This window comes from Coregonus lavaretus (genome assembly GCF_964263955.1).
Source record: "Coregonus lavaretus genome assembly, chromosome: 2".
NCBI lineage: Eukaryota > Metazoa > Chordata > Actinopteri > Salmoniformes > Salmonidae > Coregonus > Coregonus lavaretus.
Window position 1 is genome coordinate 56,010,067 of NC_139989.1, and position 18,211 is coordinate 56,028,277.

The 18,211-nt window shown below is 41.0% G+C and overlaps 1 protein-coding gene across 1 annotated transcript in view; it reads right to left on the reverse strand.

Moving 5' to 3' along the window:
• Positions 1-206: 206 nt before the first annotated feature.
• LOC311146317 (tectonin beta-propeller repeat-containing protein 1-like) overlaps positions 207-18,211 on the reverse strand; it is a 46,154-nt gene continuing 28,149 nt past the window's right edge. Inside the window, exons 14-25 of the mRNA XM_084182806.1 lie at positions 16,400-16,557; positions 5,683-5,819; positions 4,654-4,747; positions 4,410-4,506; positions 4,163-4,242; positions 3,998-4,054; positions 3,744-3,918; positions 2,056-2,191; positions 1,640-1,732; positions 1,235-1,341; positions 963-1,088; positions 207-717 (exon numbers count right to left, since the gene is read on the reverse strand). Coding sequence (XP_084038932.1) covers positions 301-717; positions 963-1,088; positions 1,235-1,341; positions 1,640-1,732; positions 2,056-2,191; positions 3,744-3,918; positions 3,998-4,054; positions 4,163-4,242; positions 4,410-4,506; positions 4,654-4,747; positions 5,683-5,819; positions 16,400-16,557 — 1,677 coding nt within the window. The 3' untranslated portion in view covers positions 207-300. The remainder of the gene's footprint in view (positions 718-962; positions 1,089-1,234; positions 1,342-1,639; positions 1,733-2,055; positions 2,192-3,743; positions 3,919-3,997; positions 4,055-4,162; positions 4,243-4,409; positions 4,507-4,653; positions 4,748-5,682; positions 5,820-16,399; positions 16,558-18,211) is intronic.

The following is an 18,211-nucleotide window of genomic DNA, read 5'->3' on the forward strand; positions in this document are numbered from 1 at the left end:
CAGACCTTAATGGACTGGATGAAAACTGACAGAAGCTCTAATACGTCTACTGCTTACAGACATATGAACACTGAAGGGATGGTCTCGGTCAAAGGTGGCCAACTCGCATTGGTAGCACACATTTCAGCCTAGCACTAACTGATTTAAATATCCAACTAAATCATGGTCTTTCCATTTAGACCAACGTTACCATGTTTGTGCTGGGTTGGAGCAAAAATGTGCAACCAGGGTTGGAAATGGAACCAGGCACACACAGGGCTGTGAGTAGAGATGGAGGAACGGGGCGGGTTAGTAGGGGCCCTACAGACCCACAGCGTTCCCGTTCTCCTGTGACAAATGTATCCTGGCAGGGAGTGGACTACAGGGGGTGGTGTCAGTAAGGGCTGGCCTGGCAGGTAGTGGACTACAGGGGGTGGTGTCAGTAAGGGCTGGCCTGGCAGGGAGTGGGCTACAGGGGGTGGTGTCAGTAAGGGCCGGCCTGGCAGGGAGTGGGCTATGGGGGGTGGTGCCAGTAAGGGCCGGCCTGGCAGGGAGTGGGCTACAGGGGGTGGTGTCAGTAAGGGCTGGCCTGGCAGGGAGTGGGCTACGGGGGGTGGTGTCAGTAAGGGCTGGCCTGGCAGGGAGTGGGCTACGGGGGGTGGTGTCAGTAAGGGCAGGGTGGGGGGCACGCAGAACCTCTGTGGAGTTCCCTCTCACACTGATGTGTTCCCATCCTCCCTGAAAGACAGAGTTCCTTACATTAACATGACATCTCTTCCATAACCATCTTCACAACAACGGAGGTATTTCAGATACTGTACAATGTCTGCATCCCAAATGGCACCTTATTCCCTTTGTAGTGCACCATTTGTGACCAGGGCCCATAGGCCTCTGGTCAAAAGTAGTGATTTGAATATGGTGCCATTTTGGACACGGCCAATGTATTTGGAGCGGACATCAAAACCCAGTTGGTAATGACTCACCCCGATGCCATAGTCCCAGGATTGGCCCTTGGGCTGCATGGGTCCCACCCCCAGCCTGTGACAGACAGCTCCATGGACAGACAACTCACTGGGGCAGCCTGGGACCCAGTCTGCTATCACCCACACCTGGACAAAACAACACCACATGACCAGGTGTTGGAAGTAGAAAATAAGTCACTAATAACTTACTCACCACTGTAAAATGAGCTTTAAAAAAAACAGCACTTTTTAAATGTAAAAATGATTTCACTTTTTGGGAGCGTTGTACTAACCTGGTCTAGAGGTCCTACTGAGACTTTAGTCACGTTGTTGGAGATGAGCTCCCAGGCTGAGCCCTGGGGGTAGCTGGGAGTCAGGCCCTGTCTGTACCACAGGTTACCTACACTCACAGCAGGGGAGAACAGCGGTCAGGAGAGACTTTCCTAACTATTCCATTAGTTAGGAAACATTGATCTTGCTTGTCGATTCATCCATCTAGGGACTACGTCTGAAAGTGCAGATGGAAATGAGTGTTTTCCTTACCCCGGCACATTTACATTGATGTGGACAAATGTTGATTAATGTGCACTGTCCCTGTCAATTAAATACATTCCTTCATTGACTTATCAGAGAGCTCTCCTGCAAAGCAAGCATCGAAAGAGCTGACCCACAGGTTGTGGATAGTCCTGGGTACTCACTGTTTTCGTCCACAGCGTAGACAGAGGTTCTCCCTACAGACAGCTGTCTGAGGCTCTGTCTGGGCGGGGAAGGGATGTGGTACCAACACTCTCCTGCAGGATGATGACAAAGAACAAAAAAAATGAGTTGACTAAGGTTCAGTATGGGCCAGGAAATGGGAAATACACAGATTAAGCCTAGTCCTGGACTAAAACGTGCTTTCAATTGAAAATCTCCAATGAGGGTTATTTTTTGTCCAGTACTAGTCTTACAGTGATCCGTGTCTAGAAACGGGCCATTATGTGCTTTCAAAAAGAAATGTATTAGCATTCGTTGTGTATTTCAGTCATAGAGCACTGTAGGCCATCCATATATATCCAGCATCTCAGAAGGACCCAGATGTTTGTTTGGTTCCTCCCCAGGGTGTGGGTCTCACCTGCAGGGTTGCTGGCGGACACTGAGCCCCTGTAGAACACGGCTCTGTCCCTGGCGATGGCCCACACCTGGTGACCACCCCCGATGGAGATGGACTTGAAGGGCTGGTCAGTACCCACGTGGAGCCACGAGGAACCCTGGGGTGGTATAGTCAGAGATGGCATGAACAATCAACAGCACAGCACCATAGAATGTAATACAACATATTACATACTTACGGTATTAGCTATGTATATATACATTTTTAAATGTATTACGGTCAGAATTATTAATTTTTTCATTGTCATACACTACATGGCTAAAAGTATGTGGACATCCCTTTAAAATTAGTGGGTTCAGCTATTTCAGCCACACCTGTTGCAACAGGTGTATAAAATCACACAGCCATCCAATCTCCATAGACAAACAGACAGTAGAATGGCCCGTACTGAAGAGCTCAGTGACTTTCAACGTGGCACCGTCATAGGATGCCACCTTTCCAACAAGTCAGTTCGTCAAATTTCTGCCCTGCTAGAGCTGCCCCGGTCAACTGTAAGTGCTGTTATTGTGAAGTGGAAACATCTATGAGCAACAATGGCTCAGCCGTGAAGTGGTATGCCACACAAGCTCACAGAACGGGACCCCCGAGTGCTGAAGCGCGTACAAATCGTCTGTCCTCGGTTGCAACACTCTCTACCGAGTTTCAAACTCCCTCTGGAAGCAAACTCAGCACAAGAACAGTTCACCTGGAGCTTCATGAAATGGGTTTCCATGGCCGAGCAACCACACACAAGCCTAAGATCACAATGCGCAATGCCAAGCGTCGGCTGGAGTGGTATAAAGCTTGCAGCCATTGGACTCTGGAGCAGTGGAAACACGTTCTCTGGAGTGATAAATCCCGCTTTACCATCTGGCAGTCTGATGGACGAATCTGGGTTTGGCGGATGCCAGGAGAACCTGCCAAAATGCATAGTGCCAACTGTAAAGTTTGGTGGAGGAGAAATAATGGTCTGGGGCTGTTTTTCATGGTTCGGGCTAGGCCCCTTAGTTCCAGTGAAGGGAAATCTTAACGCTACAGCATACAATGAAATTCTAGACAATTATGTGCTTCCAACTTTGTGGCAACAGTGGAAGGCCCTTTCCTGTTTCAGCATGACAATGCCCCCATGCACAAAGCGAGTTCCATACAGAAATGGTTTGTCGAGATCGGTGTGGAAGAACGTGACTGGCCTGTACAGAGCCCTGACCTCAACCCCATCGAACACCTTTGGGATGAATTGGAACGCTGACTGCGAGCCAGGCCTAACCACCCAAAATCAGTGCCCGACCTCACTAATGCTCTTGTGGCTGAATGGAAGCAAGTCCCCGCAGCAATGTTCCAACAGCTAGTGGAAAGCCTTCCCAGAAGAGTGGAGGCCGTTATAGCAGCAAGGGGGGACCAACTCCATATTAATGCCAAAGTGTACGTCCTAGACTCGTAACATATTCACTTGGGAACGGAAGAAAGCTGGATACTGAGGTTTGGTCAGAATTGATTGTAAAAAAAGTCTGACGAAAAGGGGGTGCTGAACTCTGTTATATAGAAGAATAACATTGGAGTGAGCATGTTGTTTGATCATAGTTTAATCAAAGAGGATGTTATTCTGTGATGGTAGTAATGAGTGTCTTTGGTTAAAGTCCCAGGTTGTAGGGTTTGGGGGTGTTCCTCACCGCGGGGTTTTGGGGGGTGACCCCCAGGCGACACAGGACGTCCCCCTTGTCACTGAGGCCCCAGACTGGGACCTGCTCCATACTGCTCTGAGCCAGGCACGGCAACACTGTGATGTCACTCAGGGAGATGGGCGGGACTTCCTGCCACGGGGCAGTCAGGGTGATTTTACACTTCCTGTGTGGAAACGAGAAACATCATCATCAAACTCTTCCTACTGAAATGTTTGAGTGTGAGTGAGTGAAAGAGACTATACCTGAACCAGCGCCTACGTCTGACAAAGTCCTTCAGGCTCTTGTTGCCATGAAACGTCCTACATGACGGAGACACAGAACACAGTCAATCAACACAAGACTTCTAAGATAAGTGTAAGCCATGATATAGGGTTGATCAAACATGAATGTACATATGTATTTCTTACACAGGGAAGTCTGCTGCATACTGCCATCCTTCTTTGTCTGTCCCTCCTGAGAAAGCGAAGTCGACTGCCCACTCTGTCACCTGGCATAACAGAGGCATGTTTCATGTTGAGATGGAGGGGGAGACAGAGTACAAGTACAACATTAACAACTCAAGATACAGTTAGAAAAAAATAGAACATTGAACTCTGTGTTAGTTGTAATAAGAGGTTTTAGGGTGAAGGGGGTTTAGGGACTAGGTCTACCTACCCAGATCCACTGAGGCGAGGGTGGGTGGGTGGTGGACTTGGTGCACTCTGTAAAGCCATTGTCATCACTCCACGGGAACCGGTCTGTGGGGAGAAGCCTGGAAGGGTGGCAAAGTGGATATTACACACACTGACCTATATAGGAGCAGTCGGAAGTGTCTAGAACATATTATTGCAACGCACACACACACACACACACACACACACACACACAGTTGCACAGTCGCGTGAGAGAGATGTAGTACTTGTCTGTGTATCCGGTCATGGGGTTCCATCGCTGGTTCTCATAGATGTACACAGTCCTTACATCTGTCTGTGTGTGCAGGCTACCCGTGTCTCCTACAAAACAGAGAAAAGTCACAACTCTGCTATAATAAGTCTAATGGTGTAGCAGGACCATGCAAAGTCTATGGTTGCATCCCAAATGGCACCATCTTCCCTTTATAGTGCACTACTTTTGACCAAAGCCCTGGTCAAAAGTATTGCACTATATTAGGGAATAGAGTGCCATTTGAGACGCATACTATGAGTTTATCCCATTGCAACGACTTCAGTCATGCTCAGGCAATCACCCACCCAGTTAGCCAAGCAGTAAGTTATTAATAAGTAATAAGGCCATTCACTTTTTTAGTTCTCTAGCTGGAAGGTTCACTAATACAGTACTTTGAATCGTTACTTTATACTTGGCTACAACACTTTGTAATTTGGGTGAACTATTCCTTTAACCATATTGACTGTATAAGCAGGTTGAAGGCTAGGTTGAAAATGACAAAAGGTAAAAACAAGAGGATTCTAATGGGACCAGCTATGCTAGTTAGCAACAGCGCTGGTAGTTAGCAATGGCACTGGTCCCATGAATCTGTTTTTTTTCTAAAAGCTTCCACATGGAATCAAAACTTGTCGTAACCTCCTTTACCTTCAACCTAGGTAAAGAAGCTTAAAGTGTAAAGATTAAAGAAGCTTACAGGGTGGACTAGTAAAGGCACGGTGTAAGGCAGGGGTGAACAACTTGAGTCCTCAAGAACCGCAGTCACAGTGCTTGCTGGTTTTCATCTTTAATTAAGGTCAATCAATGACTTAATCAGCTAAATGGAATAAATTATTGAAAACCATCAAAGGTGTGTTCATTAGGGCAAAATGTTTTTTTTGCAACGGAAAATGAGTGTTTCTTATTGGACAAGTCCGGATAGTCCATTTTTGTCTGTTTGGTGCCTAATGAACACAACCCAGGACTGTGGTGGCCTGGAAGACTGAGTTGTGGGGTCATTTATTACCCTGAGGGGGCTCTTCCCCAGCAGCGCTGCCCGAGCCAGAGTAGACCCAGGCGGTGCCGTCACACCCGATCCCCCACACCACACTCAGACTGTTAGACTCTACACAGCGCAGGTGGCCCGGGACCTGCAGCCAAAACCTGCACCAGGACCAGACAGTACAGCTAGTGGTTAGCGGATCTAGTGGTTAGCGCCCAGACAGCGTTAGCATCACAGGAGGCTGGCGAGGGAAGGACGGTTTATAATAATGTCTGGAATGTAGTGGTGTTAAACACATGGAAACCATGTGCTTGATAACATTCCACTTATTCTGTTCCAGCCATTAGTATGAGGCCGTCATCCTCAATTAAGGTGCCACCAACCACCTGTGGTTAGCATCCAGCAAAAGAGGCAGAGAGGCACTAGCACCAATTGCCAACAGTAAGACAGACGTTAGAACTTAGCACTATGCTTAAGATTACCAGAGATAAGACGATCATTGTTTTAGCAGGTTAGTAGTAGCTAATAGATTGAAGTCAGCGGAGTTACGTTAGCCAAACAACAGTGGACATCCCAAGTGTTAGCATGTTAGCTATATGAGTGCAAGAACAGAGAAAATAACAAGGGTACATGGTTGGTTGGCTTCAAGGCAGTGAAGGAACATGCTACAGTGTGTAATAACAGTGCGTGGTATGTTGGTAAAGGTAAAGCTCAATGTGTGGTATGCTGGTAAAGCTCAATGTGTGGTATGGTTGGTAAAGCTCAATGTGTGGTATATTGATAAAGCTCAATGTGTGGTATGTTGGTAAAGGTAAAGCTCAATGTGTGATATGTTGGTAAAGGTAAAGCTCAAAATGTGATATGTTGTTAAAGCTCAATATATGGTATGTTGGTAAAGGTAAAGCTCAATGTGTGATATGTTGGTAAAGGTAAAGCTCAATGTGTGGTATGTTGGTAAAGCTAAAGCTCAATGTGTGATATGTTGGTAAAGCTCAATGTATGGTATGCTGGTAAAGCTCAATGTGTGGTATGTTGGTAAAGTTCAATGTGTGGTATATTGGTAAAGCTCAATGTATGGTATGTTGGTAAAGCTCAATGTGTGATATGTTGGTAAAGGTAAAGCTCAATGTGTGATATGTAGGTAAAGGTAAAGCTAAATGTGTGATATGTTGGTAAAGGTAAAGCTCAATGTGTGATATGTTGGTAAAGGTAAAGCTCAATGTGTGATATGTTGGTAAAGGTAAAGCTCAATGTGTGGTATGTTGGTAAAGCTAAAGCTCAATGTATGGTATGCTGGTAAAGCTCAATGTGTGGTATGTTGGTAAAGTTCAATGTATGGTATGATGGTAAAGCTCAATGTATGGTATGTTGGTAAAGGTAAAGCTCAATGTGTGGTATGTTGGTAAAGCTCAATGTGTGGTATATTGGTAAAGGTAAAGCTCAATGTATGGTATGTTGGTAAAGGTAAAGCTCAATGTGTGGTATGTTGGTAAAGGTAAAGCTCAATGTGTGATATGTTGGTAAAGCTCAATATGTGGTATGTTGGTAAAGGTAAAGCTCAATATGTGGTATGTTGGTAAAGGTAAAGCTCAATGTGTGATATGTTGGTAAAGGTAAAGCTCAATGTGTGATATGTTGGTGAAGGTAAAGCTCAATGTATGGTATGTTGGTAAAGGTAAAGCTCAATGTGTGGTATGTTGGTAAAGGTAAAGCTCAATGTGTGATATGTTGGTAAAGGTAAAGCTCAATGTATGGTATGTTGGTAAAGGTAAAGCTCAATGTGTGGTATGTTGGTAAAGGTAAAGCTCAATGTGTGGTATGTTGGTAAAGGTAAAGCTCAATGTGTGATATGTTGGTAAAGGTAAAGCTCAATGTGTGATATGTTGGTGAAGGTAAAGCTCAATGTATGGTATGTTGGTAAAGGTAAAGCTCAATGTGTGGTATGTTGGTAAAGGTAAAGCTCAATGTGTGATATGTTGGTAAAGGTAAAGCTCAATGTATGGTATGTTGGTAAAGGTAAAGCTCAATGTGTGGTATGTTGGTAAAGGTAAAGCTCAATGTGTGATATGTTGGTAAAGCTCAATATGTGGTATGTTGGTAAAGGTAAAGCTCAATATGTGGTATGTTGGTAAAGGTAAAGCTCAATGTGTGATATGTTGGTAAAGGTAAAGCTCAATGTGTGATATGTTGGTGAAGGTAAAGCTCAATGTGTGATATGTTGGTAAAGGTAAAGCTTAATGTGTGATATGTTGGTAAAGGTAAAGTTCAATGTGTGGTATGTTGGTAAAGCTAAAGCTCAATGTATGGTATGCTGGTAAAGCTCAATGTGTGGTATGTTGGTAAAGTTCAATGTGTGGTATATTGGTAAAGCTCAATGTATGGTATGTTGGTAAAGCTCAATGTGTAGTATGTTGGTAAAGCTCAATGTATGGTATGTTGGTAAATGTAAAGCTCAATGTGTGATATGTTGGTAAAGGTAAAGCTCAATATGTGATATGTTGGTAAAGGTAAAGCTCAATGTGTGATATGTTGGTAAAGGTAAAGCTCAATGTGTGGTATGTTGGTAAAGCTAAAGCTCAATGTATGGTATGCTGGTGAAGCTCAATGTGTGGTATGTTGGTAAAGTTCAATGTATGGTATGATGGTAAAGCTCAATGTATGGTATGTTGGTAAAGGTAAAGCTCAATGTGTGATATGTTGGTAAAGGTAAAGCTCAATGTGTGGTATGTTGGTAAAGCTAAAGCTCAATGTATGGTATGCTGGTAAAGCTCAATGTGTGGTATGTTGGTAAAGCTTAATGTGTTGTATATTGGTAAAGCTCAATGTGTGGTATGTTGGTAAAGGTAAAGCTCAATGTATGATATGTTGGTAAAGGTAAAGCTCAATGTGTGATATGTTGGTAAAGGTAAAGCTCAATGTATGGTATGTTGGTAAAGGTAAAGCTCAATGTGTGGTATGTTGGTAAAGGTAAAGCTCAATGTGTGATATGTTGGTAAAGTTCAATGTGTGGTATATTGGTAAAGCTCAATGTATGGTATGTTGGTAAAGCTCAATGTGTAGTATGTTGGTAAAGCTCAATGTATGGTATGTTGGTAAAGGTAAAGCTCAATGTGTGATATGTTGGTAAAGGTAAAGCTCAATATGTGATATGTTGGTAAAGGTAAAGCTCAATGTGTGATATGTTGGTAAAGGTAAAGCTCAATGTGTGGTATGTTGGTAAAGCTAAAGCTCAATGTATGGTATGCTGGTGAAGCTCAATGTGTGGTATGTTGGTAAAGTTCAATGTATGGTATGATGGTAAAGCTCAATGTATGGTATGTTGGTAAAGGTAAAGCTCAATGTGTGATATGTTGGTAAAGGTAAAGCTCAATGTGTGGTATGTTGGTAAAGCTAAAGCTCAATGTATGGTATGCTGGTAAAGCTAAAGCTCAATATGTGATATGTTGGTAAAGGTAAAGCTCAATGTGTGATATGTTGGTAAAGGTAAAGCTCAATGTGTGGTATGTTGGTAAAGCTAAAGCTCAATATATGGTATGCTGGTGAAGCTCAATGTGTGGTATGTTGGTAAAGTTCAATGTATGGTATGATGGTAAAGCTCAATGTATGGTATGTTGGTAAAGGTAAAGCTCAATGTGTGATATGTTGGTAAAGGTAAAGCTCAATGTGTGGTATGTTGGTAAAGCTAAAGCTCAATGTATGGTATGCCGGTAAAGCTCAATGTGTGGTATGTTGGTAAAGCTCAATGTGTTGTATATTGGTAAAGCTCAATGTGTGGTATGTTGGTAAAGCTCAATATGTGGTATGTTGGTAAAGCTCAATATGTGGTATGTCGGTAAAGGTAAAGCTCAATGTGTGATATGTTGGTAAAGGTAAAGCTCAATCTGTGATATGTTGGTAAAGCTCAATGTATGATATGTTGGTAAAGGTAAAGCTCAATGTGTGATATGTTGGTAAAGGTAAAGCTCAATGTGTGATATGTTGGTAAAGGTAAAGCTCAAAATGTGATATGTTGTTAAAGCTCAATATATGGTATGTTGGTAAAGGTAAAGCTCAATGTGTGATATGTTGGTAAAGGTAAAGCTCAATGTGTGGTATGTTGGTAAAGCTAAAGCTCAATGTGTGATATGTTGGTGAAGCTCAATGTGTGGTATGTTGGTAAAGGTAAAGCTCAATGTGTGGTATGTTGGTAAAGCTAAAGCTCAATGTGTGATATGTTGGTAAAGCTCAATCTATGATATGTTGGTAAAGCTCAATGTATGATATGTTGGTAAAGGTAAAGCTCAATGTGTGGTATGTTGGTAAAGCTAAAGCTCAATGTATGGTATGCTGGTAAAGCTCAATGTGTGGTATGTTGGTAAAGCTTAATGTGTTGTATATTGGTAAAGCTCAATGTGTGGTATGTTGGTAAAGGTAAAGCTCAATGTATGATATGTTGGTAAAGGTAAAGCTCAATGTGTGATATGTTGGTAAAGTTCAATGTGTGGTATATTGGTAAAGCTCAATGTATGGTATGTTGGTAAAGCTCAATGTGTAGTATGTTGGTAAAGCTCAATGTGTGGTATGTTGGTAAAGGTAAAGCTCAATGTGTGATATGTTGGTAAAGCTCAATATGTGGTATGTTGGTAAAGGTAAAGCTCAATGTATGGTATGTTGGTAAAGGTAAAGCTCAATGTGTGATATGTTGGTAAAGGTAAAGCTCAATGTGTGATATGTTGGCAAAGGTAAAGCTCAATGTGTGATATGTTGGTAAAGGTAAAGCTCAATGTGTGATATGTTGGTAAAGTTCAATGTGTGGTATATTGGTAAAGCTCAATGTATGGTATGTTGGTAAAGCTCAATGTGTAGTATGTTGGTAAAGCTCAATGTTGGTAAAGGTAAAGCTCAATGTGTGGTATGTTGGTGAAGCTCAATGTGTGGTATGTTGGTAAAGGTAAAGCTCAATGTGTGGTATGTTGGTAAAGCTAAAGCTCAATGTGTGATATGTTGGTAAAGCTCAATGTATGGTATGCTGGTAAAGCTCAATGTGTGGTATGTTGGTAAAGTTCAATGTGTGGTATATTGGTAAAGCTCAATGTATGGTATGTTGGTAAAGCTCAATGTGTGATATGTTGGTAAAGGTAAAGCTCAATGTGTGATATGTAGGTAAAGGTAAAGCTCAATGTGTGATATGTAGGTAAAGGTAAAGCTAAATGTGTGATATGTTGGTAAAGGTAAAGCTCAATGTGTGGTATGTTGGTAAAGCTAAAGCTCAATGTATGGTATGCTGGTAAAGCTCAATGTGTGGTATGTTGGTAAAGTTCAATGTATGGTATGATGGTAAAGCTCAATGTATGGTATGTTGGTAAAGGTAAAGCTCAATGTGTGATATGTTGGTAAAGGTAAAGCTCAATGTGTGGTATGTTGGTAAAGCTAAAGCTCAATGTATGGTATGCTGGTAAAGCTCAATGTGTGGTATGTTGGTAAAGCTTAATGTGTTGTATATTGGTAAAGCTCAATGTGTGGTATGTTGGTAAAGGTAAAGCTCAATGTATGATATGTTGGTAAAGGTAAAGCTCAATGTGTGATATGTTGGTAAAGTTCAATGTGTGGTATATTGGTAAAGCTCAATGTATGGTATGTTGGTAAAGCTCAATGTGTAGTATGTTGGTAAAGCTCAATGTATGGTATGTTGGTAAAGGTAAAGCTCAATGTGTGATATGTTGGTAAAGGTAAAGCTCAATATGTGATATGTTGGTAAAGGTAAAGCTCAATGTGTGATATGTTGGTAAAGGTAAAGCTCAATGTGTGGTATGTTGGTAAAGCTAAAGCTCAATGTATGGTATGCTGGTGAAGCTCAATGTGTGGTATGTTGGTAAAGTTCAATGTATGGTATGATGGTAAAGCTCAATGTATGGTATGTTGGTAAAGGTAAAGCTCAATGTGTGATATGTTGGTAAAGGTAAAGCTCAATGTGTGGTATGTTGGTAAAGCTAAAGCTCAATGTATGGTATGCTGGTAAAGCTCAATGTGTGGTATGTTGGTAAAGCTCAATGTGTTGTATATTGGTAAAGCTCAATGTGTGGTATGTTGGTAAAGGTAAAGCTCAATGTGTGATATGTTGGTAAAGGTAAAGCTCAATGTGTGATATGTTGGTAAAGGTAAAGCTCAATGTATGGTATGTTGGTAAAGGTAAAGCTCAATGTGTGGTATGTTGGTAAAGGTAAAGCTCAATGTGTGATATGTTGGTAAAGTTCAATGTGTGGTATATTGGTAAAGCTCAATGTATGGTATGTTGGTAAAGCTCAATGTGTAGTATGTTGGTAAAGCTCAATGTATGGTATGTTGGTAAAGGTAAAGCTCAATGTGTGATATGTTGGTAAAGGTAAAGCTCAATATGTGATATGTTGGTAAAGGTAAAGCTCAATGTGTGATATGTTGGTAAAGGTAAAACTCAATGTGTGGTATGTTGGTAAAGCTAAAGCTCAATGTATGGTATGCTGGTGAAGCTCAATGTGTGGTATGTTGGTAAAGTTCAATGTATGGTATGATGGTAAAGCTCAATGTATGGTATGTTGGTAAAGGTAAAGCTCAATGTGTGATATGTTGGTAAAGGTAAAGCTCAATGTGTGGTATGTTGGTAAAGCTAAAGCTCAATGTATGGTATGCTGGTAAAGCTAAAGCTCAATGTGTGATATGTTGGTAAAGGTAAAGCTCAATGTGTGATATGTTGGTAAAGGTAAAGCTCAATGTGTGGTATGTTGGTAAAGCTAAAGCTCAATGTATGGTATGCTGGTGAAGCTCAATGTGTGGTATGTTGGTAAAGCTCAATGTGTTGTATATTGGTAAAGTTCAATGTGTGGTATGTTGGTAAAGCTCAATATGTGGTATGTAGGTAAAGCTCAATATGTGGTATGTCGGTAAAGGTAAAGCTCAATGTGTGATATGTTGGTAAAGGTAAAGCTCAATCTGTGATATGTTGGTAAAGCTCAATGTATGATATGTTGGTAAAGGTAAAGCTCAATGTGTGATATGTTGGTAAAGGTAAAGCTCAATGTGTGATATGTTGGTAAAGGTAAAGCTCAATGTATGGTATGTTGGTAAAGGTAAAGCTCAATGTGTGGTATGTTGGTAAAGGTAAAGCTCAATGTGTGATATGTTGGTAAAGCTCAATATGTGGTATGTTGGTAAAGGTAAAGCTCAATATGTGGTATGTTGGTAAAGGTAAAGCTCAATGTGTGATATGTTGGTAAAGGTAAAGCTCAATGTGTGATATGTTGGTAAAGGTAAAGCTCAATATGTGATATGTTGGTAAAGGTAAAGCTTAATGTGTGATATGTTGGTAAAGGTAAAGTTCAATGTGTGGTATGTTGGTAAAGCTAAAGCTCAATGTATGGTATGCTGGTAAAGCTCAATGTGTGGTATGTTGGCAAAGCTCAATGTGTGGTATATTGGTAAAGCTCAATGTGTGGTATGTTGGTAAAGCTCAATATGTGGTATGTTGGTAAAGCTCAATATGTGGTATGTTGGTAAAGGTAAAGCTCAATGTGTGGTATGTTGGTAAAGCTCAATATGTGGTATGTTGGTAAAGCTCAATATGTGGTATGTTGGTAAAGGTAAAGCTCAATATGTGATATGTTGGTAAAGGTAAAGCTCAATGTGTGGTATGTTGGTAAAGGTAAAGCTCAATATGTGATATGTTGGTAAAGGTAAAGCTCAATATGTGATATGTTGGTAAAGGTAAAGCTCAATGTGTGGTATGTTGGTAAAGCTCAATATGTGGTATGTTGGTAAAGGTAAAGCTCAATATGTGATATGTTGGTAAAGCTCAATGTGTGATATGTTGGTAAAGCTCAATGTGTGATATGTTGGTAAAGGTAAAGCTCGATATGTGGTATGTTGGTAAAGGTAAAGCTCAATGTGTGGTATGTTGGTAAAGGTAAAGCTCAATATGTGATATGTTGGTAAAGGTAAAGCTCAATGTGTGGTATGTTGGTAAAGGTAAAGCTCAATATGTGATATGTTGGTAAAGGTAAAGCTCAATATGTGATATGTTGGTAAAGGTAAAGATCAATGTGTGGTATGTTGGTAAAGGTAAATCTCAATATGTGATATGTTGGTAAAGGTAAAGCTCAATGTGTGATATGTTGGTAAAGGTAAAGCTCAATGTGTGGTATGTTGGTAAAGGTAAAGCTCAATATGTGATATGTTGGTAAAGCTCAATGTATGGTATGTTGGTAAAGGTAAAGCTCAATGTGTGATATGTTGGTAAAGGTAAAGCTCAATGTGTGATATGTTGGCAAAGGTAAAGCTCAATGTGTGATATGTTGGTAAAGGTAAAGCTCAACGTGTGGTATGTTGGTAAAGCTCAATGTGTGGTATGTTAGCAAAGCTCAATGTGTGGTATATTGGTAAAGCTCAATGTGTGGTATGTTGGTAAAGCTCAATATGTGGTATGTTGGTAAAGGTAAAGCTCAATGTGTGATATGTTGGTAAAGGTAAAGCTCAATATGTGATATGTTGGTAAAGGTAAAGCTCAATGTATGGTATGTTGGTAAAGGAAAAGCTCAATGTGTGGTATGTTGGTAAAGGTAAAGCTCAATGTATGATATGTAGGTAAAGCTCAATATGTGGTATGTTGGTAAAGGTAAAGCTCAATGTGTGGTATGTTGGTAAAGGTAAAGCTCAATGTGTGATATGTTGGTAAAGGTAAAGCTCAATGTGTGATATGTTGGTAAAGGTAAAGCTCAATGTGTGATATGTTGGTAAAGCTCAATGTGTGATATGTTGGTAAAGGTAAAGCTCAATATGTGGTATGTTGGTAAAGGTAAAGCTCAATGTGTGGTATGTTGGTAAAGGTAAAGCTCAATATGTGATATGTTGGTAAAGGTAAAGCTCAATGTGTGGTATGTTGGAAAAGGTAAAGCTCAATATGTGATATGTTGGTAAAGGTAAAGCTCAATATGTGGTATGTTGGTAAAGCTCAATATGTGATATGTTGGTAAAGGTAAAGCTCAATGTGTGGTATGTTGGTAAATGTAAAGCTCAATATGTGATATGTTGGTAAAGCTCAATGTATGGTATGTTGGTAAAGGTAAAGCTCAATGTGTAATATGTTGGTAAAGGTAAAGCTCAATATGTGGTATGTTGGTAAAGGTAAAGCTCAATATGTGATATGTTGGTAAAGCTCAATGTATGGTATGTTGGTAAAGGTAAAGCTCAATGTGTGATATGTTGGTAAAGGTAAAGCTCAATGTATGATATGTTGGTAAAGGTAAAGCTCAATGTGTAATATGTTGGCAAAGGTAAAGCTAAATGTGTGGTATGTTGGTAAAGCTAAAGCTCAATGTATGGTATGCTGGTAAAGCTCAATGTATGGTATGTTGGTAAAGCTCAATGTGTGGTATATTGGTAAAGCTCAATGTGTGGTATGTTGGTAAAGCTCAATATGTGGTATGTTGGTAAAGCTCAATATGTGGTGTGTTGGTAAAGGTAAAGCTCAATGTGTGATATGTTGGTAAAGGTAAAGCTCAATATGTGATATGTTGGTAAAGCTCAATGTATGGTATGTTGGTAAAGGTAAAGCTCAATGTGTGATGTGTTGGTAAAGGTAAAGCTCAATGTGTGATATGTTGGTAAAGGTAAAGCTCAATGTGTGATATGTTGGTAAAGGTAAAGCTCAATGTGTGATATGTTGGTAAAGGTAAAGCTCAATGTGTGATATGTTGGTAAAGGTAAAGATCAATGTGTGATATGTTGGTAAAGGTAAAGCTCAATGTGTGATATGTTGGTAAAGGTAAAGCTCAATGTATGGTATGTTGGTAAAGGTAAAGCTCAATGTGTGATATGTTGGTAAAGGTAAAGCTCAATGTGTGTTATGTTGGTAAAAGTAAAGCTCAATATGTGATATGTTGGTAAAGGTAAAGCTCAATGTATGATATGTTGGTAAAGGTAAAGCTCAATGTGTGATATGTTGGTAAAGGTAAAGCTTAATGTGTGATATGTTGGTAAAGGTAAAGCTCAATGTGTGGTATGTTGGTAAAGGTAAAGCTCAATGTGTGGTATGTTGGTAAAGGTAAAGCTCAATGTGTGGTATGTTGGTAAAGGTAAAGCTCAATGTATGATATGTTGGTAAAGCTCAATATGTGGTATGTTGGTAAAGGTAAAGCTCAATGTGTGGTATGTTGGTAAAGGTAAAGCTCAATGTATGATATGTTGGTAAAGCTCAATTTGTGGTATGTTGGTAAAGATAAAGCTCAATGTGTGGTATGTTGGTAAAGGTAAAGCTCAATGTGTGGTATGTTGGTAAAGGTAAAGCTCAATGTGTGGTATGTTGGTAAAGGTAAAGCTCAATGTGTGGTATGTTGGTAATGCTCAATGTGTGGTATGTTGGTAAAGGTAAAGCTCAATGTGTGATATGTTGGTAAAGGTAAAGCTCAATGTGTGGTATGTTATAATAATAATAAATAAATAATAATATGCCATTTAGCAGACTCTTTTATCCAAAGCGACTTACAGTCATGTGTGCATACATTTTTACGTATGGGTGGTCCCGGGGATCGAACCCACTACCCTGGCGTTACAAGCGCCATGCTCTACCAATTGAGCTACAGAGGACCACAATGTTGGTAAAGGTAAAGCTCAATGTGTGGTATGTTGGTAAAGGTAAAGCTCAATGTATGGTATGTTGGTAAAAGGTCAAGCTCAATGTATGGTATGTTGGTAATGCTCAATGTGTGGTATGTTGGTAAAAGGTCAAGCTCACATCATGTCACAGGGCAAGGTGTGTGCCGGGGCCTCCAGAAAGGGAGAGGGCTCATGTACCATCACGTCCCCCTTGGAGGTGACTGACCACAGGGCCTGTCGGGAGGGAGTTCCCCTGATCCCTCTGGCCTCACAGCAGCACCCAGCCAACAGGGACAGCTGCATAGGAAACACAGACACCCCTTCAGCGATATGGCCAATGGTACAGTCCGGATGGATAATAGTAATAATACTGGACTACATTTACACAGCAGGTGGACAACATTGAAACATAAACTTTCTAGAGAGTATTTGGTATCCTCTCTTATGATAAGTACTGTGGCAGCGCCCCACATGGCACCCTATTCCCTATGTACAGTTGAAGTTGGAAGTTTACATACACCTTAGCCAAATACATTTAAACTCAGTTTTTCACAATTCCTGACATTTAATCCTAGTATAAATTCCCTTTCTTAGGTCAGTTAGGATCACCACTTTATTTTAAGAATGTGAAATGTCAGAATAATAGTAGAGAGAATTATTTATTTCAGCTTTTATTTATTTCAGCACATTCCCAGTGGGTCAGAAGTTTACATACACTCAATTAGTATTTGGTAGCATTGCCTTTAAATTGTTTAACTTGGGTCAAACGTTTTGGGTAGCCTTCCACAAGCTTCCCACAATAAATTGGGTGAATTTTGGCCCATTCCTCCTGACAGAGCTGGTGTAACTGAGTCAGGTTTGTAGGCCTCCTTGCTCGCACACGCTTTTTCAGTTTTTCCCACAAATGTTCTATAGGATTGAGGTCAGGGCTTTGTGATGGCCACTCCAATACCTTGACTTTGTTGTCCTTAAGCCATTTTGCCACAACTTTGGAAGTATGCTTGGGGTCATTGTCCATTTGGAAGACCCATTTGCGACCAAGCTTTAACTTCCTGACTGATGTCTTGAGATGTTGCTTCAATATATCCACATCATTTTCCTTCCCCATGATGCCATCTATTTTGTGAAGTGCACCAGTCCCTCCTGCAGCAAAGCACCCCCACAGCATGATGCTGCCACCCCCGTGCTTCACGGTTGGGATGGTGTTCTTCGGCTTGCAAGCACCCCTTTTTCCTCCAAACATAATGATGGTCATTATGGCCAAATAGTTCTATTTTTGTTTCATCAGACCACAGGATATTTCTCCAAAAGGAACAATCTTTGTCCCCATGTGCAGTTGCAAACTGTAGTCTGGCTTTTCTATGGCGGTTTTGGAGCAGTGGCTTCTTCCTTGCTGAGCGACCTTTCAGGTTATGTCGATATAGGACTCGTTTTACTGTGGATATAGATACTTTTGTACCTGTTTCCTCCAGCATCTTCACAAGGTCCTTTGCTGTTGTTCTGGGATTGATTTGCACTTTCCGCACCAAAGTACATTCATCTCTAGGAGACAGAACGCGTCTCCTTCCTAAGTGGTATGACGGCTGCGTGGTCTCATGGTCTTTATACTTGCGTACTATTGTTTGTACAGATGAACGTGGTACCTTCAGGCATTTGGAAATTGCTCCCAAGGATAGACCAGACTTGTGGAGGTCTACAATTATTTTTCTAAGGTCTTTGCTGGTTTCTTTTGATTTTCCCATGATGTCAAGCAAAGAGGCACTGAGTTTGAAGGTAGTCCTTGAAATACATCCACAGGTACACCTCCAATTGACTCAAATGATGTCAATTAGCCTATCAGAAGCTTCTAAAGCCATGACATCATTTTCAGGAACTTTCCAAGCTGTTTAAAGGCACAGTCAACTTAGTGTATGTAAACTTCTGACCCACTGGAATTGTGATACAGTGAATT